This window comes from Podarcis filfolensis, assembly GCF_964270895.1.
Source record: "Podarcis filfolensis genome assembly, chromosome: 16".
NCBI classification, from domain to species: domain Eukaryota; kingdom Metazoa; phylum Chordata; class Lepidosauria; order Squamata; family Lacertidae; genus Podarcis; species Podarcis filfolensis.
Genome location: NC_139620.1, coordinates 18412764 through 18437327, shown reverse-complemented (window position 1 = coordinate 18437327; position 24564 = coordinate 18412764). Strand labels below are relative to the sequence as shown.

The following is a 24564-nucleotide window of genomic DNA, read 5'->3' as shown; positions in this document are numbered from 1 at the left end:
GACTAAACATTAGGAAGAACTTTCTGATAGTAAGACTCTCTGGGACGGTGGTGGACTCTCCTTCCTTGGAGGCTTTTAAGCAGAGGTTGGATGCCAATCTGCGAGGGATTCAGCTGCAATTTGGGGAGCGCATAGCACTGGCCTACTTTACAGGGTTGTTGTAACCACACAGGGCTGCTGAGCTTCAGAAAGTTCCTGACAAATGTTGAGCCTTCCATTTCATTGTGGGGAACAGCTGCAGCGCATCAGGAGGCGTCCCTCAACTTCCGTTTCTTCTCTCTCCTGCAGCCAAAGGGGCCAGCCTGGATTACCAAATAGACAGAGTAAGTGCCGGCCCACGCAGTGTAGTGCCCAGTGACAGCCGCGTTTCGTTACGTTTGTTGACTGAACTAAAAAGTTTTGTGAGCCCATTTTAAAAAACAACAACAACAACAACTCATATTTTTGTCATTTTGTTATCCCCCTCAGCGATGACACTCGGGGCTGTCCGTACCCTCCGCACCCCCCTCCTCCGCCACTGGCTCTTCTTGTATTCTAGATAAGCTCTTTATGAGTGGGGGCATATCCACACTGGTGTTTGTTTTTTGCAGTTGTACTCACACAGCACCTCAGCTTCATGTAGTCCACATCACCAGTAGGCTGCAAAATAGTGAAATTAAGTAAAAAAATTAATTCATAAGAAATTCCCATCGTGAAAAAAAGGGTTTTAAGTGCTTATGCTCACAATGTTAAGTAAATAAACCAGAAAATAACACTTGCAACTGTTAAGTATCTTATTTTTCCTTCTTTTAATAATTTCATTGTGTGGGAGGGTGACAATAAATTTTCCGCACCAGGTACCACCTGACCTTCCTACGCTTCCTGGACACTGGCCTGATTCACTGCAGCGCAGTTTGGGGGAGAAGGGGAGACAAGCCGCCTTGTCATACAACCGTATGTCAGGCAATGAAAATCCACCTCTTTGTATCTATTAAAATTGTATATTTAATTATCCCTTGCCAGACAAACCTAGAAATATATTTTTGCCATTCTTTGAAGCATCTTGTTCAGCCTTCTGTTGGGAGTGGTTTGAAATAAAAATAGCATTTTAGGCAAAATATTCATTTCTATAACCAAAATTACTCCCATTAGAGAGTTTTTCATTCTTCCCCATAACTCAATATTTTTTCTTATATCCTTCCATGTCTTTCCATAAGTATCTTGAAATATATTGGAGTTTTTCGCTGTTAACCATATTTCCAGATACTTCACCTTTTTCTCAGTTGTCAGCCCACTGGCCATCTGCCAATCTTTTTTTGCCTGTGCATCCATTTTTCACTAAAACCTTAGTTTTATTTGTTTCAAGACCTGCAACTTCCTTATTTCCTCCGATAACTTAGGTACACTTGTCAACACCACATCACCTGCAAAGGCTTTTAATTTATAATTCCGTTGGCCCACCCATATCCCCTTTATGTCTGAATTATTTCTTATCCTCCACACCAACACCTCTAGGGCTGATATAGATTATAGCAATGGTAGGGGCAGGGCCGGATTTAGGTTTGATGAGGCCCTAAGCTACTGAAAGTAATGGGGCCCTTTATATGTCCAGCTGTCCTTTGTCAACAACAAATTGTTGCTTTTTTGTGTTGAATATATGCTATATGGTAATTTATGGACCTGACAGGTATCTAAAGCCATTTGGACATAACAAAATTGGTACATCATAGGAGCCTACACAACACAAAGCACTGTTGCTGTATGTAGGTGTTTTTTTTTTAAAAAAATTATCTTATATTTTGGAAATGTACATGCAGGTTTTTTCCCCTTTAATTTTTTTTTTGGGCCCCCAACAGAGTGGGGTCCTAAGCCATAGCTTGTTTAGTTTATACGTAAATCTGGCACATCAATCCTCAATCTCTCAGCCTCTGCCACCCTCCTCTTCTTTCTGCAATATGATAAGAAGACCAGTCAGTTTTACAGGGTTGATAAAACGATGCTGAAGCGCAATTCTATGCAAGTCTTCTCAAAAGTAAGTCCCACTGTATTCGATGGGACTTCCTGTACTCCGTGGTGCTTTAGGAGGGCAGTCTGAGAATTACGGACAATTTTGCAAGGTTGGCTTCGATTATATATATTTAGCAAGCAGAACATTTCGAAAAAATCTATATGCAAGCTGCAAATTACTATATGAAGTCAGGACTGGATGTACCCGACACCCCACTTCACCCCGTCTTGAAATTAGAGGACGATGGCAGGAGAGTAGGGATTCTGGAACCTTTGTGCTATTCCCATCCATCAGCTGCTCTCCGACGCTTTGAGGGATTGGGCTAGGCATAGAGGTTCGTTTCTCAGTGGGAGATAGGGCTGCTTCTCATTTTGAGTGAGCCAATCGAAGAGAAGATCGTCACCTAAAATCCCGCCTTCTCAACCCGCTCAACAAAAACAGGAACCTAGCAATGCGCGTGTGCGCACTGGTCTTTAGGGTATCTTCTTTGGCTGAATGTCCGCCCTCTTCCCCCATCGAGCTCCGGTTTCAGACACGCATGCGTATTTTTCACTTTCGCTCTCTGCCGTTGAAGATTTAGGCGCGTGCGCAGGACCGTGCTTCCTTTGAACGGGCACAAGGCCTATGTGCGCATGCCTAGGAAGGTCAACGTGTGCGTAAGGCGCCTCCTCGTTTCATAGAGGCTAAAATGAAAGAGGACCATCAGTTCCTCTGGATAAGTCACTTTCAGGTTCCCATTGAACAAGCTTTTCAAGTGTCCTCTTCCCGCCGCAGACGTTGGAGCTAGAGAAATCCAGGATTGTGACCGTGACTGGAGAACAAAGTTCCCGCAGCAGGACGAAGGGCAGCAGCAAAAAGGAGCTCGTGCTTTTTTCTTACTCGGGTTTTATTCAGCGCGAATTCCACCCCGTCACTCGCAGCATTTACAGATATTGAAAAACTCACACAACCAAAAATCCTACGCGCAGAAAACCTCGAGCTAGAAAAAGCGAGTCACTCCTATCTTTGTATCTGTTTTCCTTTTATTTTTTAATAGTCCAAGGGGACTTTTCAGTAAAATACAGTATTGGGATTTTTTTTAATTGCGGAGACAGACCTCACTGACTTCCCGTTCTGAAACCGAAATGTATCTCTCTACCCTTTTCATATATCTGCGATCCCGTCAAGAGCGACACCCCCACCCATGCTCTCCCTCTTGACCCTTCCCTTTTACTTCCTGCCTGCAAGGGGGAAACAGGAGAGGATGGCGCATGCGCGGTGCCGTGGCTGCTGCTCCTGCTGCTTCTCGGGCTCCTCTTCCGGCCTCCCCAGCCCCTGAGTAGGTTGAGGCACCGGGAGCCCCTCTCTGCTCAGGCCAAGTAGAGCTGACCTTTGACCCCGGAAGTGAACTGGACTTTGACTCCCTTTTATATTTTTTGGAGGGGGGGGCGGCCGTTCTCCGGCTTAATTTTGCTCTATACCCAAGGGGCCCCCTAGCAATTTCGGGGCTGTCTCTTCCTGCCTGGGCCAGCACCCCCAGTTAGCACCCCCGGGGGCCATTTCCGGTGCAGGCTGGCTTGGTTTTGGGGTTCCCTCCGTCACTAGTTAGCGTTTTGGAGCAGCTTGTGCCATATCGAGCGTGGTCCCATTTTGCCGTCGTCCTCCCTCCTCCCCCCATTCCAGAGGCGCAGGAATCCCACTGCAGCCCTTGGGAAGATCCACCAAGGTGCCCTGGCAGAGCCCCATCTTTTGAAGCCAAGATGGCATGAGTCTCCATAGTGAGCCTTCATAGTGGAGATAGTGGAGAAAGAAGCTTCTCCACAGTGGAGGCTGGGGAGGGGGGGGATGGTTGCCCAGAGCGGGAGGGGGGGATAGTGGTGTGGCGAACCTGCCTTGCTGAATGGGGAGCATGGGCCTTTGGTGAATTGCCCCCCTCTCCCCACCCTGCTGCTATAGGAAAGGGTTTGTAGAGAGAGCTGAAGTAAGACCCAAAAGTGGGGAGGAGAGGGTTCTGGATTCCCCAGGCCTTGTGGATCATGGGCCTCAAGCTGCCTTGATGAAGGAATCTGTGAGTGCCAGCTGGGCAGTGGTGTTCCCTGAGGAGGAGGAGGAGGAAGAAGAGGAGGAGGAAGAGGCGGCCCCACCGTGGACATGGGGTCGCAGGTCCTGCAGATCCTACGCCAGGGCGTCTGGGCTTCACTGACTGGTGGTTGGTTCTTTGACCCACACCAGAGCACCTTCTCCAACTGCTTCCACCTCTATACTTGGATCTTCTTGCTCATCTTCCCTTTCCTGCTGTACATGGTGAGTCTGGGTCTCAGTAGGCTGCGGGGGGGGGGGAGTGTTGGTATGTTGGTGTTAACGTCTGTAGCACTTTTCAGGGTAAAAAGGGCTGTACAGCAGGAGCCTTCCGCCTTGCTGCTGCTTATACCTGGAGAAGCTTTCCCTCCTTATTTATTCACACATTTCTTTGTTATCTTTCAAGGCACAAAGGTACTGTATAGACAAGAACGTTAGAAGCTCTTGAAATTTCAGCTTCTTGCATCAATTAATCCCAGTGGCGGCTCTCCGTTTACTCTCATAGCCTGAATCTTGCAGTTAAGATAATGTTGTCTTTGCAAAGTGAGAAGCTTGAAGTGAGAAGCTTAAACAGAGAAAGGAATAATTACTGATTGAATTTCAAGATGGGTGGATGGACAAGTGGCTTGGAATGCCTTGAATTTCAGGTCCAAGATGGAAGAGTCCAATGCCTGACTGATTGTCTAATGTGACTTAACTAAAAACATGGAGTGGAATATCTCTTCCCACCCCCCCACCAGCCTTTTCTCTTTTTAGACCAGCTTCTAGCTCTCATGGCTTCCAAGCAATGCCATCCTGGTGCTTGTTTGAGGAAATCTGAGAACTTGTCTCTCAGGAATCATCCAGGGAAGAAATTGAGCTGTTAGCTCTCACAGAAGTCATCTATTCCTGCAGGCTCTGTGCTGCAGGATTCAACTACAGCCTACATTGATGGATGGCTGTCAAGCTTCTGCTTAAATACCACTAGCAAAGGAGAACTCACTGCCTCCTGAAGTAGTCAGTTTCACTCTTGCTGTTAGGAAGTTGTTTCTAATGTTTATCCATCTGCTTCCCTGCAGTTACTACCCATTTGTTTAAGTCCTGTCCACTGGAGCACCAGGGGTCAAGCCTGCTCCATGTTCTTCTGCATGACAGCTCTTCAGATATTTGAAAAATGCTGTCATCTCTCCCCCCCTCCCACCATTAATTTTCTCTTCTGCAAGCCAAACATATACAGTTTTCTTAATAGTTCCGCATTGAACTTCATTTACAAATCCCTTGCCGACCCAGTTGCAAACGTACAAACCAAAAGCCAGAATCTAGTCCTGGCAGTTTTACCAGATAAGTAATATTGCTGTGGCGCTGTGGGTTAAACCACAGAGCCTAGGACTTGCCGATCAGAAGGTCGGCGGTTTGAATCCCCGCGACGGGGTGAGCTCCTGTTGCTCGGTCCCTGCTCCTGCCAACCTAGCAGTTCGAAAGCACATCAAAGTGCAAGTAGATAAATAGGTACCACTCCGGCGGGAAGGTAAACGGTGTTTCCATGCGCTGCTCTGGTTCGCCAGAAGCGGCTTAGTCATGCTGGCCACATGATCCGGAAGCTGTACACCAGCTCCCTCGGCCAATAAAGCGAGATGAGCGCCGCAACCCCAGAGTCTGTCATGACTGGACCTAATGGTCAGGGGTCCCTTTACCTTTTAATATTGCTGTGTAATGAGCAGAGACTCTGAGGACCAAAACTAGGTTTAGGGGGTGGGGGGTGGGTAGTAGCGGTTATTTGCACTACAGAACACTCCCGGTTCTGGCAAAAATCCTTCCAACCGATATGCACTTTGGGAGGGGAGTTGCCATTGGCAAAATAGCAAGTGTGTGTGTTTGTGTGTTAATGGAGCTTATCACATAGGAAGAACCCTGCTGGATCAGACTTGCATCTTGTTTACCATGGTAACTCCCAACCATTCCATCAGAAACCAGCAGAGGGAGCCAGTGTTAGAAACTGAGATAGGAAAGCTAGGAGCTAAATGGCACCTTAAACCTAGGTTATGGGTGCAACAACAGAATGTCTAGGTGCACTTTTTTATAACCAGAATACAAAGCTGAAAATGAATAAATTGCAGCTAAAATATTATGTTTATTTTTCAGATGGTCTAGTCCTTCCCCTGCCCACCTCCATAATATTCTTAGGAGGGTCTCTTCTCCAGCCTTCATAGTAGCTGGAAGTGGGCAGGCAGAAAAAGGTCCTCCTTTCCTTCCACTCTGCAGTTTTAATCTGAAATTGTAGGTGCAGTACTGCGCCCAGAGCTCAGAAACTGCTCGCACTAATGAAATTCTCTGTTGCAAAATGCGCCTAGAACAATGGGAGTTTCGAACACTGGAGGGAGCAACAGGACTAGGGCCTAATCCAGCCCTTCCTGAACTGCTTCCATTCTAGCCGGTCATTATTTGTTTATTTATTACATTTGCATCCCACCTTTCCTCCAGAGAGCACAACTTTATGCTGTGTTCTGTTTGATACTGGTTGCTTTGATACTATTTTTAATACATTTTTTGGCATGGGTTGATTTTATGTTTGTGCTTTGCTGATTCCTCAGTTTTGCAAACACCCAGAAGACTTTGTTGATGAGTGATGTAAACCAGTGTTAGAAACTCAGGTATATAAGCTAATTGCCAAATGTCACCTTAAACCTGGGTTACGGTTGCCAAAATGGAATGCTTAGCCACCTTTTTTTTTTACAGTGACATTTATTATTATTATTATTATTATTATTATTATTATTATTATTTATTATCATTATTATCATTATTATCATTATCATTATTATTACTATTAAATTCATTTCTATATTTTAAAGAAAAAAATCTCAAAGCAGTTTACAAAACATTAAAACCTTAAATAAAACAATCCAAATTAAAACAAACTCAAGCTTCAAGGGAAACATTTCAGATACAGTACTTCTCTAAGTGCATTTTGCTTTCCCCATATTTATTTACTGACTTAATTCCAGGTAGGGGATACCTTGTGACCAACAGTTGACAATACAATATAAAGGTTATGAGAATGTAGAAAATAAGGCGAGGAACTAATGTATACGCAGCTATGCAAGATGTATAAAGAACTGCCATGGAATGCTGGGTGGGAAGTCTAAAAGATCTATTGTATAAAAATGGAAAATGATGTAATTGTAAAATTGAAAACTTAACATGTGTATTATATAGAGAGAACATATAGATAGAGAGAGAGAGAGAGAGAGCGAGCGCTGCCCCATAACAGTAGACCTCTAGGAAGCCAGTGTGGTGAAGTGGTTAGTGTGTTGGACTAGGACCTGGGAGATGAGGGTTCAAATCCCCACTTAGTCATGAAGCTCACCGGACGACCTTGGGCCAGTCACAGCCTCTTAATCTACCTCACAGGGTTGTTGTAAGGATTAACTGAGGAGTGGGGAGTGAACCATGGACTCCTTGGAGTAAAAGGTGGGACATAAACGCAGTGAATAAGCTCTTCTGCTTGCCTGTTTACGAAAGCTGGAAGGGCCAGCCAGATGGAGAGGTCAGTAGCCAACCTGGCATCCAGAGATCTCCACATGATTGTAGCTGGACCTGCACCAGTTGCAAAATGCACCTGGCAAATTTTGATCACTGGTATAAGCACACTGTAAGTAAGTAAATAAATAAATAATAAAGAAACCCCAAGCCCTGGGAATTTAGTTATTGTGTCAGGCACAGTCTCGCCTTGCTGCTTGCAGTTGCTCCTTGCCAAGCATGTGAGAATCATAATGGGAAGATGCTGTGTGAAACTGGAGCTGGACGGCTGGTGCGGAGGAGGGGGGAGCGGGTCCTAGTGGCATGGGTATCTGTACATGGCTAGTGCTACCTGGTGCCCGACGACTTTGACTCCCCTGCCCCAAATCTCTGCAGAAGGCTGAATCCTGAAGGATTGTTCGTGTTGCTTAGGGGAAGCTTGAAATGCCTTCTCCCAGCAATGTTTTCACTACAGGTCTGGAAAGTCAATGCTACTTCTGAACCTGCTTCGTCAGTGTTAATTTCTTGTCAATTTTCAGGTAACAACCCTGGAGAGCTGCTGCCAGTCAGTGTAGACAGTTCTAGTTGGACAGTGGTCTAACTTGGTATAAGGCAATTTTCTATGTGCCTATACAGAGTTATGGGGAATGGCTGTAAATGAGTGGTAGAACATCTGCTTTGCATGCAGAAGGATGGTCCCAGATTCAGTTCCCAGCACCTTGAAGTAGGGCTCAAGTGGGTATAGGCCCATTCTATGCAGTTGGGAATGGAGGGAAATCAGGGGTTCTGGGATACGGCTGTCAGAGCTTCACTTAATAATGGCCAGATTTCTCTGAGTCACCGCTGCAAAGTGTCTTTGGGGTGAGACATGATGGGGTTGCTCAGGTGTGGGAATTTCAGTGGCCCAATCAAGAATGCCGTAGATGATGCATTCCAGTAGATTCTTTCCAGCTTTGGGACTAAAATAGGCTTGTTAGCAAAGCATCACCGCTGAAAGCAAATTGCTCACCAGTGTCCTGTTTGGATTTTGCCGCTGCAAGTCTGCAAAGCAAAATCCTCAGTCTGAATAATGCTCAGAAGACTCTCTGTACTAAACTGGGAATCTAGGTATCTGGCAACCCAGTCCGATGGGCAGGGTATAAGCAAAAAGTTGTTATTACTATGATTACTATTATTACTGTGTTGTTGTCATCAACTCTGACTGGCAGTGGCTGTCCCGTTCGTAGGCAGAAAAGAGTGCTTCCTGTATACTTTGAACTGGAGATGCTGGAAATTGAAAATGAGGCCTTCTTGGTATAAAGTATATGCTCCTCCACTGAACTGTGATACCTCTTTCTGGACCGTTAACCTTAGAGCTCTCTCTGCATCTGGTGAGGGAATTGAGCATCCTGGTGTTCTCAGCATTCTTTTGAAAAAGATGACGAGTTTCTTTGTGCAGATAGCTTCAGTCAGGCTCAGTGGAGCTGTTTAGTTAAACATAGCTCTTTTCACCAGGCGTGGGAGTTGAACGTAAACATTAAAACATTCACTCATGGTGTGTGCACCAACTTGAAGTTACAACACTGCCTTCTACATTCTCACAGTTAAAAAATGTTTTGCTTCGAATACCTGCACCTGAAAAAGAGTTCTGTGTAGCTCAGAAGCTCACTTCTGTCATTCTGAACGTGAATTGGTTCCAAGGAAGTACTGTGCCATTTGAACTGTGTTTGTTCGAAAGTTACAAAGGCACGGATATTCAGGTGTGCTTCTGAATCGGTTTCTGTTGTGCAAAGAACAGGTGCCTAGTGTTTGTGTGTGTGCTTTATGCAACCTATGCTGGGCATTGGGCGGCCACCAGATTGGGCTGCTGCAATGCACTTCCTGCGGGGCTGCCTTTGAAAATATACTGGAAGTTGCAGCTGGTGTAAAATGCTGCTGCCTGGAAAAGACAGGCTAGAAAATCTGAATGCATAGCTCCAATTTTTGAGCCAATTGCCTTGGCTGCTAATAGTTTCTGGTCTCAATTCAAAGTGCTTGTCTTAACCTTCCAGATCCTAAATGGCTTGGGACTGGATACTATTGTGTTTGTGCACTAAATATCTGATTCAAAGATCTTTCTTGAATGCCTGCTCTTCAGATCAACTAAGCTGGTGTGCACAAGAGATGGGACCTTCTCAGTGGTAGCCCCAAAACTCTGCAATTCCCTTCAAGTTGGATCATGCCTTTCCCTTTCATTACAATAATGTAGACCTTTTTCCTTCCGGCTACTTTTAATACATGCACTAAAAAGCTGCGCATTTCAGAACAGCGCACTCAAAGTGGTTTGTTGATTTCTTTAACGTGGATGCTAATGCCTGCGGTATCTTTATCTACTCCTTTTTATGCACAGCCATCTTTTTCCCTGGCAGGTGATGCCTCCCAGTATCGTGGTGGCAGGTGTCTACTGCGCGGTGGTTGCCACCTTCTTCACCACAGTCAAGACCATCAACTACCGCCTGCACACCATGTTTGATCAGGGTGAGATTGTGGAGAAGAACTCTGCACTCGCGGATGGTGCCAAGGCTGACGATGGCGCTGCAGCGGACGAGGGGAACTTGGCCAGGTGAGCAGGGGTGTGAGAGGGTACGTCTCAGCTTCTTGTGGTAGGGCGACTTGCCTTTGCCCTGCCTCTCTTCTTGTCCTCCTTGTACTGTATTCCGTTACTGGCCAGATTATTTTTTTTTATTCTTATTTGATGTGACAGTGTTGCTTCAAAACATAAAGTGAGCCCTGCTAGATCAGGCCAAAGGCCCATCTAGTCCAGTGTTTTATTTTCAAAGCAGACAGCTAAATGCCCACAAGAAGCCCAAAAGCGGGATCCGAGTGTAGCATCACTCTCACCACCTGTGATTCCCAGCAGCGAGTATCTAGAAGCATATTGCCTCCGTCAGCTGGGGACAGAATTTAGCTTTGTGGTCTAACAAATCCCATTTAGCAGCATAGGAACTTAAGAAACTGCCCAATACCAAGCCAGACCGTTGGTTCAACTAGGTCAGCGTTGTCTACAGTGTCTGGCAGTGGCTCTTGAGGGTTTCAGGCAGGGGACATACCTGGATATGCCATTGAGGATTGAACCTGGGACCTTCGGCATACAAAGCAGATGCTGTACTGCTGAGCTTTAGCCCCTCACCAATCAGTATTGTTTATAATTTTAATCTTGGCCCTGATCCATTCCTCTTCCTCTCTCCTTGCAGAGACCCTGGCGGGGTGGAGATGACAGTGTTTCGGAAGGTCAGCTCCACACCTCCGGTGAGATGCAGTTCCCAACATTCTGTGTTTGGCTTCAACCAGGTCATGGTAAGAGCGAGGAAGCTTCTCTAAGGGTTGGGAAATGGGGGCTAAGAGCACTGGTGGCGTTATCAGGACCGCAGTCATCCCCTTTGGCGGGAGAAAGGATCAAGGGGACAGCACTGGACCTGGCACCGCAGAATGAGCTGCTGAGACATGCCACCTTCCTTGGAAGCTTGGGGGGGCAGGATGGCATAGGATGCTGCTGGGAAGGTGTTTTGTGGAATTGCACTGTCTGCTGTCTTCTCATTCTGCGACTCTAGGATTTATTTGCAGAGTACAGAAGGACAGATGCCAGGCTCTCGCCTGCCTGGATTGTGCATTGCAGAATCTTGTAAGAGCTAGATCAGATCAGTGGCCTATCCTGCTTCCCCCAGCGGCCAGCCCTCTCCCACTTGTGACTAGCATTCAGCGGCGTCAGGCTGCCTGTAATCTGGAGGCAGATTACAGCCAATGGGACTAGTAGCCCTGGACAGCCTTCTCCTTGGTCTGTCTAATTGCCTTTTGCAGGCCTCTAAACTAGTGGTCGTCACTGCATCATATGGGAAGTGGATGCCATCATTTAGCTTACGTGCTTTGTAAAGATGTATTCCCTTTGGTCTGCTCTGAATATCCCACCACTCCGCTTCCTTGGATGACCCTGGGTTATAGCATTGTGAGAGGGGGGATGACCTTGACCATGTTATCCCACAGTTGCTTTCCTCTCCCCCCCCCCACCCCCAAAGCCCCCAGTGTTGTAGCCTTTCCTTTATCTTGTGTACGTAAAAGATGTAGCTAAGGTTAACTCAGCATGCGCAGACTTAGGGACACCCCAGTTTTCAGGTGGGTGGCCTGGCAGTTGCCGATGCTGCCATCCCACAAGGAAGGTGCAAACCTGATCAGAAGCCCAGGACTCCCAGGGGCTACTCATTCAAGTGAAAGCAGAATATGTGTAATAAATGCAAAACGAGAACAGCAGCAATGATAAGAGCATTTGAGCCCTGCCTTTCAGCAGGGAGGCACTCTAGATAAGCCCTCAAATGCTCTGGTTGAAATTAAGTGCTGCACGGGAGCAGTGGGGTAAGGGGTCGGGTGTGTGGCCCTCCAGGGGGTTGGTTGCACTTCAGCACAGGATCGAGAGATCCTCGCATGAAGAGTGCCCCCACCGCCCTCCAGCTGGACCTCAGACTTCATCAAGAGAGTGTTACGAACATCGGAAACTGCCTTTTACTGAGTCAGAGTATTGCCTACACTGACTGGCAGCAGCTCTCCAGGGTTTCAGGCAGGATTCTCTTCCAGCCATTGCCTGGAGATGTCAGGGATTGAACCTGGGATTTTTTTGCATGTGCTACACTCACACTGAGCTTTGGCCACTCTGAAAGGCGTGGAGGTCCAGCTTTCATTCCTGCCCTCCCTCAATAATCTTTCTGTGAAATAGCAGTTTGATCTTTCTCTTTGCCTTTTAGGACCTGCTGCCCCACTTGGAGGACGGGAGGCCTATAAGAGGTGAGACTATTCTCTCTGTCGATTCTGTCCAAAACATGACACCATGGCTTCATTTCAGTTATAAATCGGGGGCAGGGGAGGGGTGGGAGAAATCCACTCTGCACAAGGCGCCTTTGCAGCAAATGGACTTGTGCCTGATCCTCCCAGCACTACAATTCTGCGGGCACTCTGCCCTTTTCTGGTTGCTTTCCAATGTATGAGTTTCTGAATAGGGGCAGAAAGTGGCCCTGATGATCTCACCCTCCTGAGCTCGGCAGGAGGTGGTGGGTTTCTCCAGCCATGTGCCTTGAAGCAGGGGCGGGGCAATTTGCAGCCCTAGGGCTAGATCTGGCCCTTGGCTTAATTTCATGTAAGGGGGGAGGAAGGGGGCTGCACTGCCTGTGACCAGTATGCAGCCCCCAGCAGATTATGCCCAAGGGAACGTGGACCTTGGTAGAGAAGAGATGCCCTCATCTGCCTTAGAGCAAAGAGCCCTGGTTTTATAGCTGAGGTTGGAGGCATGTATGAGGGGTGGTGAGAGGGTGGGTTGTCTGCAGTGGGGAAATGTCTCTCAAGCTCCTATTGCTTCATCCTACAGACATCAAAGAACTCGTGCGTGAGCAAGGCAGCAACAACGTCATTGTCACGGCAGCTGACCGGGACATGCTCCAGCACTGTTCCCCCGAGAACCGTGGTAGGTCCCTGGCTGTGGTTGGTGGGGCGAGAAGGAGGGAGGCCCTGAACGAGACGGGAAGAAGCAGTTTTATAGACTTACAAAGCTGCCTTCTTCCAAGCTGGGCTGTTCGTATGTCTATCCCAGTGTTTCTGCTCTGACTGGCAGTGGGTTTCAAAGGATCTCAACAGCCATCTGGTCCAATCCCTTACAATTACCACACCCCTGCAAGGTGGCCACCCAGCCTTTGCTTAAAATCTTCTAATGCACCACCTTCTAAGGCATAGCACCATTCCACTGTTGCATAGCTTGCACTGTTCAGAAATTCTTCCTAATGTTTTGTCAAAATCCCCTTTCCTGTAACTTGGTTTGGGGCCTTCCCTCTGGAGCAACAGAAAACATTTGCGCCATCATCTGTGTGACAGTCCTTTTGAATATTTGGAGATGATTTACATGTCGCTTCTCAATCGCACCTACATATTCACATCCATCTGTTCCTCATGAGACGTGGTCTCCATCACCATCTTTTTTGCTACCTTCCTCTGGTGTGTTCCAGTTTGTCAAGATCTTTCCCAGCCCTGTCACTTGGGAGCCTTTTTTCATATATAATATGTACAGTTCCCCACCCCCGGCAAATGTTATACAAAAAGAGAAGCAACTCGCCATAGGCGACCAGAAATTCTACGCAGGCGAGTGAGTGGGTTGACAGAGGAGAGACAGTTCACTCCATTCCTCTTCCGTGCTAATCATGGAGTCTCTTCCTCCATGATCAGCATGGAAATGCAGCAGCACAAGAGGGCCAGAGTGATCCATCCTCCCTCTGGCAGCTCACTTGGTAGAAGTCTCAGGCAACTTCCTATATTCCTATTGCTGCTTCTCAGAAAGAGGAGTGTCTGTAATCTTCCTGCTTGGAGATTAATGTGTGGCTTGCAGGCTTTTTCAGACACATAGGATTGTTTCTAAGAGTAGACCTATTGAGTGCTGCCGTCAATAGACAGTGAGCTGGATATCTCTTGTTCAGTACAAGGAACTTGTTGCCCTGCTGTTGGCAGCTGTGTGAGTGGAAATAGCACTCCATTGAGAGCACTTCATGAGGAAACAATTCGAGACTGTCTCAGAAAAGCTAGCTTGATGCGATCTGGCCTGTAGCAGTGTCAAAAAGACTTGCTTCCCACGGTAGAGTGGTCCAAGGCACTTGGAAGCGGTACCATTTTGAATCAGTGCTGTTTCCGTTCTCATGTTTTGTTAACAGAGAGTCAAATCTCAAGCCCCCCAGTTACCCAAGTGACACTCTGGAGTGATTTCACTCTTTTGCCTGAGATTTTAGGCAGAAAAGTTGTGTTCCACTTTTATCTATATTGTTGTGCTTATTTATTTTTGCTTCCTCTTATCATCAGTGTACATACCATCAACTGTACATACCATCTTTTGACTCTGCTTGGCCATAGCGACTCAGATATCATTGCTCCAGATTCATATCTCTACCCGTCATGTTCCCATTTCTGGAGTGGAACTGCTGTGAAACTAATGAAACTTAAGTTTCAGGGCCCCTAATCCCGGAGGACCACAGAAGTGAATAGTTCACATTGCTTAAAAAAGGGGGAGGGTTAAATTTTCATTCCCAGAGTTTGAGAGTCAGTAGCACAGATGTTGTAAAGATTGTGGTAAACAACCCCATTGAAGAAGATAACAGCAGTTACCTAGACTTCACTGCTGGTTGCAAAGGGCCCCCGAAGATGTAGGCCCGCCGCTGACCCATTTTATATGCATACATCCTTGGGTGTGGCTAAGATGCCAGCCAGCTAATCAGTGTCCCTGTCTTGAGATGTGCACTTGTGTGTAATGCCCTCCTCCTCTCTGCCTCGCCCTCTCTACAGCCAGTGATGTCACGATGGTGTCTGCTGACGTGGAAGGTGCAAGCGGAAGCCTGCTGCCTCTTCCCAAGGCAGATCCCCCTCCGGCTGGGAGGAAGCAGCCTCCCTCCCTCCCAGCGCAGACTTCCCTGCAGAGCACAGATTCCTCAGAGCAGTCTCCCCCTGCTGGGGCAGGGTCCCGGGCCCCTCCGCGCTGGACCGCCAGCGAGTCGGAGAGCGTGGGGGACACGCCGCTGAGCCCTCTAATCAAGAGCAGCTTGAGCGAGGAGCTCAGCCAGAGCTTCCTGAGCCTGGCGTTGCCAGAGGCCGGGGGTCACGGCCGCCGCGAAAAGCGCTGCTCCGGAACAGACTACCAGCCCTTGGAACCCCGCCCGGAGCGGCCCCTCAAGGCCGGCTCTTCGGACAGCTGCTTCAGCGGCACCGACAAAGAGACCCCCAGCACTCTGAGCAGCTACCGCAGCGAGAAGACCAACTCCACCCACTTGGACAGCCCCTCGCTCGGCCCCGGCCCCGGAGAAGGGGCACGGGGAGACGAGGGTGGGCCCGGCATATCCCCACCCCCTGACGGTGGCAGCGACACGGACGCCCTCTCCGACAGTGAGCTGCTGCGCTCCCCTGAGCTAGGCCTTCTCGGGGAGCTGAGCTTTGACACGCAGAACACCCTCAACTCCCTGGAGACGGTCAAAGGCGACGGTGAGCTGTGGGGGTGCCCCGAGCCGGAGCAGGTGGTCCGGCCGAAGGAGCTAGGCCTCAAGGGTCGCCGGCGCCTCTCCCGCAAGCACGGCAGCTCGTACCTGCCCATGCGCACCCTCCTGGACAGTAAGGCTTACGCCGAGGGCTTTTTTGCCGACGAGGACTCGAGCGACTGCAGCGACCTGAGCCGGGCTTCCAGCTTGCACTCCCAGCACAACTACAGCACTGACACCTCCTCCAGCACTTCCTGCTACTCTCCCGAGCGCCACCCGCCCACTCAGCACGGCAAGCAGTGCCTCCCCACTGCCGAGGCCAAGCCCCCGCCCCTTCTGCCCCCCGAAGGCGCCACCCTCCCTCCCCAACATTCCCATTACGCCCAGCGCTCCGGGAGCACGGCCAGCGCCAAAACCCACGCCCGTGTCCTCAGCATGGACGGGAGCCACATGGAAGTGAAGCCGGCGGGCTGCCTCACGGTCTCCAAGTCGGATTTGGAGTCCCACGCAGGGAAGCTGACGGCGGAGCAGGAACTGGGCAGCGCCGTGCGGAGCCAGTCTGCCAACCAGCCCGGCTGGAGGGGGGAGCTGCAGGCCGAAGGGGCCGTCGGAGGAGGTGAGTCCCTGAGATATTCCAGGTGTGGCTTGACTGCCCAAGGGGAGAGCTCACTATGTTGTTAGAAAAGTTGGACACCACTCCCAATCTCTGCCCAGCCACGGCCAGATTCCGGGGTGCTCTCGGCACTCAACCCAGGGTCTGTGTTCCTTAGAGAAGCAAGACACGGTGGAGGCTGTCATAGCTTAAAGATATTTGGTTTATTTGCATATACAGTGGTACCTCGGGTTATGTACTTAATACATTCCGGAGGTCCGTTCTTAACCTGAAACTGTTCTTAACCTGAAGCACCACTTTAGCTAATGGGGCCTCCCATTGCTGCTGTGCGATTTCTGTTCTCATCCTGAAGCAAAGTTCTTAACCCGAGGTACTATTTCTTGGTTAGCGGAGTCTGTAACCTGAAGCGTATGTAACCCAAGGTACCACTGTATCCACCTTTAGTCTGCATGGAGAGGAACTACAGATCTTTCAGCCTGGTCATCTCAAAGGGCTGGTTCCCCACAGCAGTGCAGCACTGCTCCCCCTTGGTTCCTCAAGGCATCTCTCCCAGCCTGCCTTCAGCCAAGATCCTTCTGCCCTTTATTTCAGCTATTCCAAGGCTCATGCCACAGGCCCCCAAACTCTTCCTGCGACATCACACCCATTTGCCCAGCTTTACAGGCAGCTTGGGCAGGGAACACATCGCGACCCTGGCCACCGTGATGTTATCGCCAGCTCAAAATGCCTGAAACCGCTATCGCAACCTGAGCACCATACCAGTTTCAGACCATTTGCTGATATATTGCCCAGCCCTAGTGGGGAGCTGCCTGTCACCAGAGTCTGGAGACAGCGGAGGGAGGGCGGGGGACAACTTCAGCAAAGGATCGCCTGGGCTTTTCTCTTGCAGCTGCCACTGGAGAGGAAGGGCCCAAGCCTGCCCGGTCCAGCAGCATCAAGCGCATGCAGGCCATAAGGCGGCGGCATAACGCAGGCAGCAACCCCACCCCCCCATCCTCAGTGATGGGGTCCCCGCCCAGGTAAGCACTGCGGCACATGCATGCACTCTCCCCTTTTTCAGTTGGTAGTTTTTTTATTATTATCTTGCCTCTTCTCACCCTTCTGCCTCTCCCCACAGTTTACAGGACCTGCAGCGAGGCCGGGCCTCTTCGCACTCTCGTGCGCTCACCCTCCCCTCCGCCCTGCAGTTCGCCAGCTCCCTCCTGCTGCCGCGAGGGGCCATCCACGAAGCCTGCAACTTCGATGACACGTCTGAAGGTGCCGTGCACTACTTCTACGACGAGAGCGGTGAGCGAGGGGCGGGCGGGGGGAACACCGCATGGGAAAAGGGGGGCAGAGCCGCAGGAGGTGCTTGAGCAGGGGGCCTCTCCTGAGCCTTCCATTGTTTTATTCTGCATTTTAAATTATTGGTGTTCAGGTTCAAAGGTTTGTGTTGTCATACTTTGTAAGCCGCTCAGAAGCAGCCTTTGAAAACTGCTTAGAAGCGGCTGTGGCTTTTTTTGTGGCAGTTCCCTGTTTGGGGGATGCTGTCAGGGATTGGACTGAAGAAGAAAGGTGGGGGCGCCCCCCCTTTCTCCTGAATCTTCCTGAGAACTGGAGGACAGTATAGATTCAGAACAGTGGTTTGCAGAGGGGCATAGTTCAGAGGCTGCAGAGGGCAGAAGCTGGGAAATAATTGGAAGATGAACAGCGGGAAGAAGAACAAGCACCAGGGGAGATACAGCTGACTGACTCAGTCCTTGGATGCATTGCTGACCCCCCCACTCCCAGAACCAGGCGTGCATTACGGGTAGTAGAGCAGAGAGCTCAGAGACAGAAATCTCAGATTAGCCGGCGCAGGGGTGACATAGAATAGGTACAGCATAGGGGGGTGGGACTGTACTTGGAGCAATGCCATCATGGCATAGATACTACATTCCTTTGTCTCTCTCTGTGAATACTGAATAAATTACGTGGTAAGGCCTCTTCGTGTTTTCTACATTTTTGGCTGCCACCGGGGGAGGGATAGGATTCCCTGAGCCTTGACAGATGCCCTCCTTGGAGAGGTGCACCTGCGTTCCTCATCAGGAACTTTCAGGAGGAATTTGAAATTGTTCCTGTTTACACCGAGACCACTGTTTTCAGACAGTTTTTACTGTAATTTTTAAAGAAAATTTTAAATTAATGGTAACTGTTTATAGAATGTTTTTTAGAAATCTTTTGTTATTGATATGTTTGCTACCCTGCAATAAGAAAGGTGAAATACTACTACTACTATAATTATTATTATTAGTAGTAGTAGTATAAAATTTAAATAATAATAGTAATTCAGGAGGGCAGGTCTTGCTTCGAGGTTGTTCACCAGTGTTTTGTGGACAGGACTAGGTTCCCTTCACCTCAGGAGGATTTTATTCAATCATGCCTTGGATCCCGAATGCCCTGGAACTCAGATGTTTTGGCTCCTGAACACCGCAAATCCGGAAGTGAGTGTCCCGGTTTGTGAATGTTCTTTTGGAACCTGAACATCCGACGGGGCTTCTGCGGCTTCTGATTGGCTACAGGACCTTCCTGCAGCCAATCAGAAGCTGTGATTTGGTTTTCAAACGTTTTGGAAGTTGAATGGACTTCCGGAATGGATTCCGTTCGACTTCCAAGGTACAACTGTATGTATTTATTTCTTTGTGGTATGTACAACTCACCCGTTGTCCAAAGGTCCCAGGTTGTGGTTACACATATCTTATTGAAAACAATATACTGTATCGGCTGAAACCGAAACACAGAGGCCATCATAAAATCTCAGTAAGAACAACTGCACAGCAGTGAGAACCAAAATAAAAATGCATTCACCGGGTAAAGAGGTGCATCTTCACCTGCCAACACGGTTGAAGCATGACATACCTCAGAGGGGAAGTTGTTATGAAGATACGGAGCCACCACCAAGAAGGCCCTGCTCATGCACATTGCTGGGTGATAGGATTACAAGCAAAGCCTCCCCTGTAGATCTTAAATATAAGGGCAGGATGATAAAGGAAGTGGTGTATGCCAGAATGTACCTTGGCTCCACTCCTTGAATAAGTGGACGCCCTCATTTCTCTCTGCATTTGCATGTAGAAGATCCCAGCTTCAGTATTCCTATCCTTTCCCCCTTTCTCTCCAGGGGTCCGGCGCTCATACACTTTCGGACTAGCCGGGGGCGGCTACGAGAATCCTGTGGCACAGCAAGTCAGTGCAGAGCACGGAACCAACAGTGGCTGGTGAGGCTTCCTGTGTTCTAAACTTGAGCGGCTGATGTTGCATGCGGATGTGGACTTTCTGGAAAGCTTTGAAAGTTGCCCGGGGGGGGGGGGGGAGAGATTCTGGAAAAGTTTCCCATGGCCCTAAATTCATGGCTAAGTTAGCATATTTATAATGAAGTAATCACTTGTAATAAACATTAGTAAACAAATATCTTCTTCTCGTAATAATCATTAGTAAACAAATCTTTTCTTCAAAGAAAGATACACTGCAATCCTATACCCACTCAACTGCAAGGAAGTCCCACTGAACTCAATGAAGCTTACATCTCAGTAGCCGCTTATGATTGCGCTTTTGGGTGGTTTGAACATTGCTGTATTCAAGGCTTTCCTGGAACATTTGATTTTTGTTGAAATACTTGTAAATCTTTTAAAGATGCGATAGCTCAGTAGCATATATTTCCCTCATTCGACATACCGTCAGGGTAAACCTGTTGAAATCAATAGACATGAGGGGACACTCAATCATCATCTAGATCAGGGTTTCCCAAACATGGAGCTGCATAGATAAATGGCTGGACTCTGTATCAGGCTGCCTCCTGTGTTCCTTGTCTATTGGTTTTAGGCCAGGCAGGAGCCATAGCTCAGTGGAAGTTGCATCATTTGCATGCAGAAGGCCCCAGCCCCAATTCCTGGTGGGGCCAGTTAGGACTGGGAGAGCTCCCTGGAGCCCTGATGACAGTCAGTGCAAGACAGCACTGAGCTAGACCGACAAATGGCCTGGCTCAGTTTCAGGCATCTTCCTGCCTTCTTCCTATGTTAGTGCGTCAGATTGTGACTGGGGAGACCCAGGTTTGAATCCCCCACTCAGCCATGAAACCCAGTGGGTGATCTCAGTCCAGTCACCAGATCTTAGCCTAACCTACTCATGGGGTTGTTGTGAGGATACAGTAGGTGATGGCAAGAACCAGGGAGCTACTAGCAGGACTGTAAACTTAATAAAGAAATAGCTTGAATTGGTATCATGCGTTGGTTATCCGAAAGTAACTGATGGTGAAAGTGTGGGGAATCTGTGACCCTTCAGATGTTGCCGGACTCCAACTCCCATCAGCCTCCAGCCAGCATGGCCGGTGGTCAGGGTGGATGGGAGTTGTAGTCCGGCAACATCTGGAGGCCTGCAGCTTCCCTATTCCTGATGTAAGCAAACTCCCACTTATAGGACCTGTTGGTTGCCCTGGGATACATGCCTCCCATCACCAGCCTCTCTCAGGTGATCGCTGCTGCATCACACTCCTTCTCTGTTTGCTTTGGCAGGGACAGGCACTCGCATTCCTCCAGCTTCAACTCTGCAGAGGTGCCAGAAGGGACGCCTGCCCTTACGCTGCTGCAGCCACGCCCCGTTGTTCTTCAGGGCATGCAAGTGCGCCGGGTGCCACTGGAAATCCCTGAGGTGAGGCCCTGGGACCCAGGTGGCAACACTGAGATCGATTGGGCTTCCTCGGAAAGAGCCCTGGTTGGGTTGCATCGCTTTGTAATTTTGTAAGGCGCCTCAAATTACAGACAGAAGAGGTATCAGCTGGGTCTGTTTGCACTTTTAAGCTCTCCTCCTTGTTTGAGTGATAAGACCTGCTTGACATGCCAGCTCTGGAAGACTAGGGGTGCTTCCCTGAGATCTTGCAGGAGCTCAGATTGCCCTGCGAGATCTCATGAGAGCATCTGAGAGCTGTTGCACACAGCAGGCCTTCCCCGCTAAGCAAGGCAGAGAGCTTAAAAGCTCTTTCTGTGCTGGGTAACTCCCAGGGAATTGGACACAAAAGAGCTTTGCATCTCTCTGCCTTGCTTGGATGTAACCTGCGCAATTTCAACCAACCTGCCTTCAACCACATGTGGTTGGAATTGGGTGAATTACATGTGTGTAAAATGCAGCCATACTCTATTTGATCTCCCAAGTCCTAGTCCAACACTCTGACCACTGCACCACACTGGCTTCCTAGAGTACTACTGTTATGGGGCAGCTCTATAAATTAAGTAGGTAAATAAATATGGGGAAAGCAAAATGTCACCTAGAGAAGGATCTGAAATGGTTTACTTGAAGTTTGTTTAATTCTGGATTGATGTTTTGATGTGTTGTAAACCGATTTTTCTTCCTTTAAAATACAAAGCGGTATAGAACTGAAATTAATAATAATAATATACTCCCCCAGTTTATTGCAATTGTAAAAAACGGGCTTAGCAGAATTCGATTTTTCGGGGACAAAAACTGAAGGAGGCAGGGGCAGAGAGATTGAAAAGTAAGAGAGAATTGAGAAAGGGGGCATTATTTGTGGGTTCAGCTTTTAGTTTCTGGCCAGGAGGCGAAGTCTCTTTCCTTTTAAACGGTTTTGGGGGTAATGGGATGGGTCCTGAGTGGAGTAGCAGAACCAACCCAGTTAATTGGCTGTTTTCTGCAGTTTGACCTTCTGGACCAGGAATCGCTGCATGAATCCCAGGAGAACACGCTGATGATTGAGGACAAATGCCACCCGCGCCAATACTACAAGTTCTGGGTGCTGCCTGGACGCTGGATGCGAGTGCGCTATGACCGCCTGGCCTTGCTGGCTCTGCTGGACCGGTGAGTGACACAACCAGCTGCTCGTCTGGCCAGGATCCAGGCAGTCCTGTCTCCCCAGTGATGCCTCTTCCTGCGAAAGGTGCCTCTGGGCATATGCCAGCCATAAAGGTGCAAGATGAGGCTGGCAAAGTCTCGCAGGTAACTGCTGAATGGATGACTGGCACCTCCTTGGTTACAGGCCGTCCAGATCTTTGGGTTTCTGAAGCCTCTTTGGAAAGCTGTAGCCCAAATGGTCGCATCTGCCAGGCAGTCACAAGTTAACAGATTTGCTCATGAGCCCTTGGGTGGATTTGGACAATACGTTTGAGAAAAATAGCAGAACCCTTCTGAAAACAACCCCCCTGCCTGTTTCTGATCTCCGCCCTGTCCCTGGAATGCCGCTTAAGTGGGCTGAAAGGTGAAAATTGGGCTTTCCGATTCAACATAAGGAAGCAGATCTTAGTTACGCATTTTTCTAATGACCAGCCGGGATGGAACAGTTCAAGGAGAAGTCCCTGCTGCCTCAGGGTGATGGGAGCAGCCCCAGCCTTCCTTCTCTTCCCTCCTCTGCTGCCTATTGCTGCCAGGTGGCAGTGGATGGTCAGTGATGCTCCGTTCTTCCTCCGCCCCTCCAGGAACCGGCGAGTGGCAGAGAACGTGTTTGTGGTGGTGCTGGTGAGCCTGGTAGCTTTCCTTGGATACCTCCTCCTCCTCCAGGGCTTCTTCCGGGACATTTGGGTCTTCCAGTTCTGCGTGGTCATCGCCAGCTGCCAATATTCTCTGCTGAAGGTGAGTCTGTGGAGCCCTGTCTGCGGCTGAGCATGTAGCTTTTCCATTCAATGAGTGTCTTTTCAGTACTGCTCCCCTCCTCCCCCCGGTTGTCCTGAGGGTGCATTTTCTCTGCAAGGAGACCCAATGTATCTAACCTCCCACCCCCTTTCCTGCCATCTTTTTTTTCAGAGTGTCCAACCTGATGCTGCTTCGCCGATGCATGTGAGTATCAAACTGCTGGAAATTTGAGCAGGCTTAAGAGTGTGTGTGTGCGCACACAAGGATAGCAGATACGGCTTTGGTTGGTTAAGGATGCTTCCCTTGGATGCACTTTCGTGCATGTTGTGTGGAATCAGTTTACTAGTGGGCCTCATGCACCCGAGAGCTGGGAGCGGGAGGACAGGGCAGGAAGTACCATCCGCTAGGGGGTGGGCAATGGGGCAATTGCTCTCAGCCAGGTGTGGGAACCTCTGGCCTGTGTTCCATCCTTGTTCCACCAGGGTTTCCAGATTGAGCCACAAGGTAGTTTTCTCCCTGAAACCATGCCCACCGGTCAATCAGCTGACGCCACCTCAATGGGTGGCTAATGCCACCTGATAGGCTGGGCATTGGAATGGACCTTTAAAGCCCTCAATGGCTTCTTCCCTGCATACCCTAAGGAGCATCTCCACCCCAGTCATTCAGTCTGGACACTGAGGTCCAGCTCCAAGGGCCTTCTGGCAGTTCCCTCACTGCGGGAAGTGAGGTTGCAGGGAACCAGGCAGAGGGCCTGTGGAATGCCCTCCCGTCAGATATCAAAGAGAGAAACAATTACATGACTTTCAGTAGACATCTGAAGGCAGCCCTGTATAGGGAAGATGTAAGTATTTGATGCTTCATTGTGGTTTTCTAATTTGTTGGAAGCCACCCAGAGTGATTGGGGCAACCCAGTCAGATGGGCAGCATATAAATATATTGTTGTTGTTGTTGAAGGAGGATTGACTCACCCAGCGATGGGGAAAGGGGTTCAGTGCTACCTGGCTCGGGTGCATGAGAGACCTCCCCATTTCTCACATGATCAAACCCTGCAGGAAGCTGATGGGCAGGAAGGTCAGTCCTACCTTGCTTGGGCACAGGAGGTTCCCAAGTGCCCAACAGCCAGGTGATTTTCGGCCACAATGGCAGCCACTGCACAATGGATTTTAACAGCCAGGTAGTGGCATCGGGGGGGGGGGGAATACAGGGGAGAGCACAGAAGAGGCAAAGTATATTTCTAGGTGGATGAGTTGTAAGATCTCTGAAAGAAAAATGACAGCATGTTTACTGACTGGAGGAGTCCAGCTTACCCCCCTCCCGGTGCCACCAATGGAGACATATGACCTGGCAATCATCCAGCATGCGAATGAAGAATGGGAGGGGCTGATAAGGATCTGGCCTGTGGAGCCAGCCCCCTGCTCTCTGCTGCCTTCCGCTGCGTGCATGAAAGATGGCCTTGGAAGGCAGACATGAAGCAGTCCCTCCCCAGTGACCTCGCAGCCTTGTGCTAGTTGCTGTCCCTAAGAGGAAGCATCCCTGGCCCCTGCTCTCAAGGGGGCTTTTCTGCTTTCCCTTCCTCCGGCAGGGGCACAACTGGATCATCGCCTACAGCCGCCCTGTTTACTTCTGCGTGGCGTGCCTCTTGATTTGGTTTCTGGACCTCTGCGCCCACGCCGTGCCCCTCCCACCCGTCTCCTTCTACGACCTCACCCTCTTCTCTGCCGGCTTCTTCTACTGCGCCCGAGACGTGGCGATCGGTGAGTGGCTGGCGGGGTGGCCCACGGCTGGCGAGAGAATCCCCGGGTGGCTCATGGCGT

At 49.3% G+C, this 24564-nt stretch overlaps 1 protein-coding gene across 1 annotated transcript in view; it reads left to right on the top strand.

Annotated features, from left to right (window-relative positions):
- The first annotated feature begins 3207 nt into the window (after window positions 1-3207).
- The window catches only part of PCNX3 (pecanex 3), a 45508-nt gene continuing 24151 nt past the window's right edge, over window positions 3208-24564 (top strand). The window contains exons 1-14 of the mRNA XM_083589659.1: window positions 3208-4270; window positions 9931-10124; window positions 10756-10858; window positions 12295-12334; window positions 12912-13007; window positions 14864-16162; window positions 17049-17178; window positions 17277-17446; window positions 19296-19392; window positions 20686-20821; window positions 21822-21982; window positions 22597-22750; window positions 22922-22954; window positions 24333-24504. Of these exons, the coding sequence (XP_083445785.1) occupies window positions 4118-4270; window positions 9931-10124; window positions 10756-10858; window positions 12295-12334; window positions 12912-13007; window positions 14864-16162; window positions 17049-17178; window positions 17277-17446; window positions 19296-19392; window positions 20686-20821; window positions 21822-21982; window positions 22597-22750; window positions 22922-22954; window positions 24333-24504 (2938 nt within the window). The 5' untranslated portion in view covers window positions 3208-4117. The remainder of the gene's footprint in view (window positions 4271-9930; window positions 10125-10755; window positions 10859-12294; window positions 12335-12911; window positions 13008-14863; window positions 16163-17048; window positions 17179-17276; window positions 17447-19295; window positions 19393-20685; window positions 20822-21821; window positions 21983-22596; window positions 22751-22921; window positions 22955-24332; window positions 24505-24564) is intronic.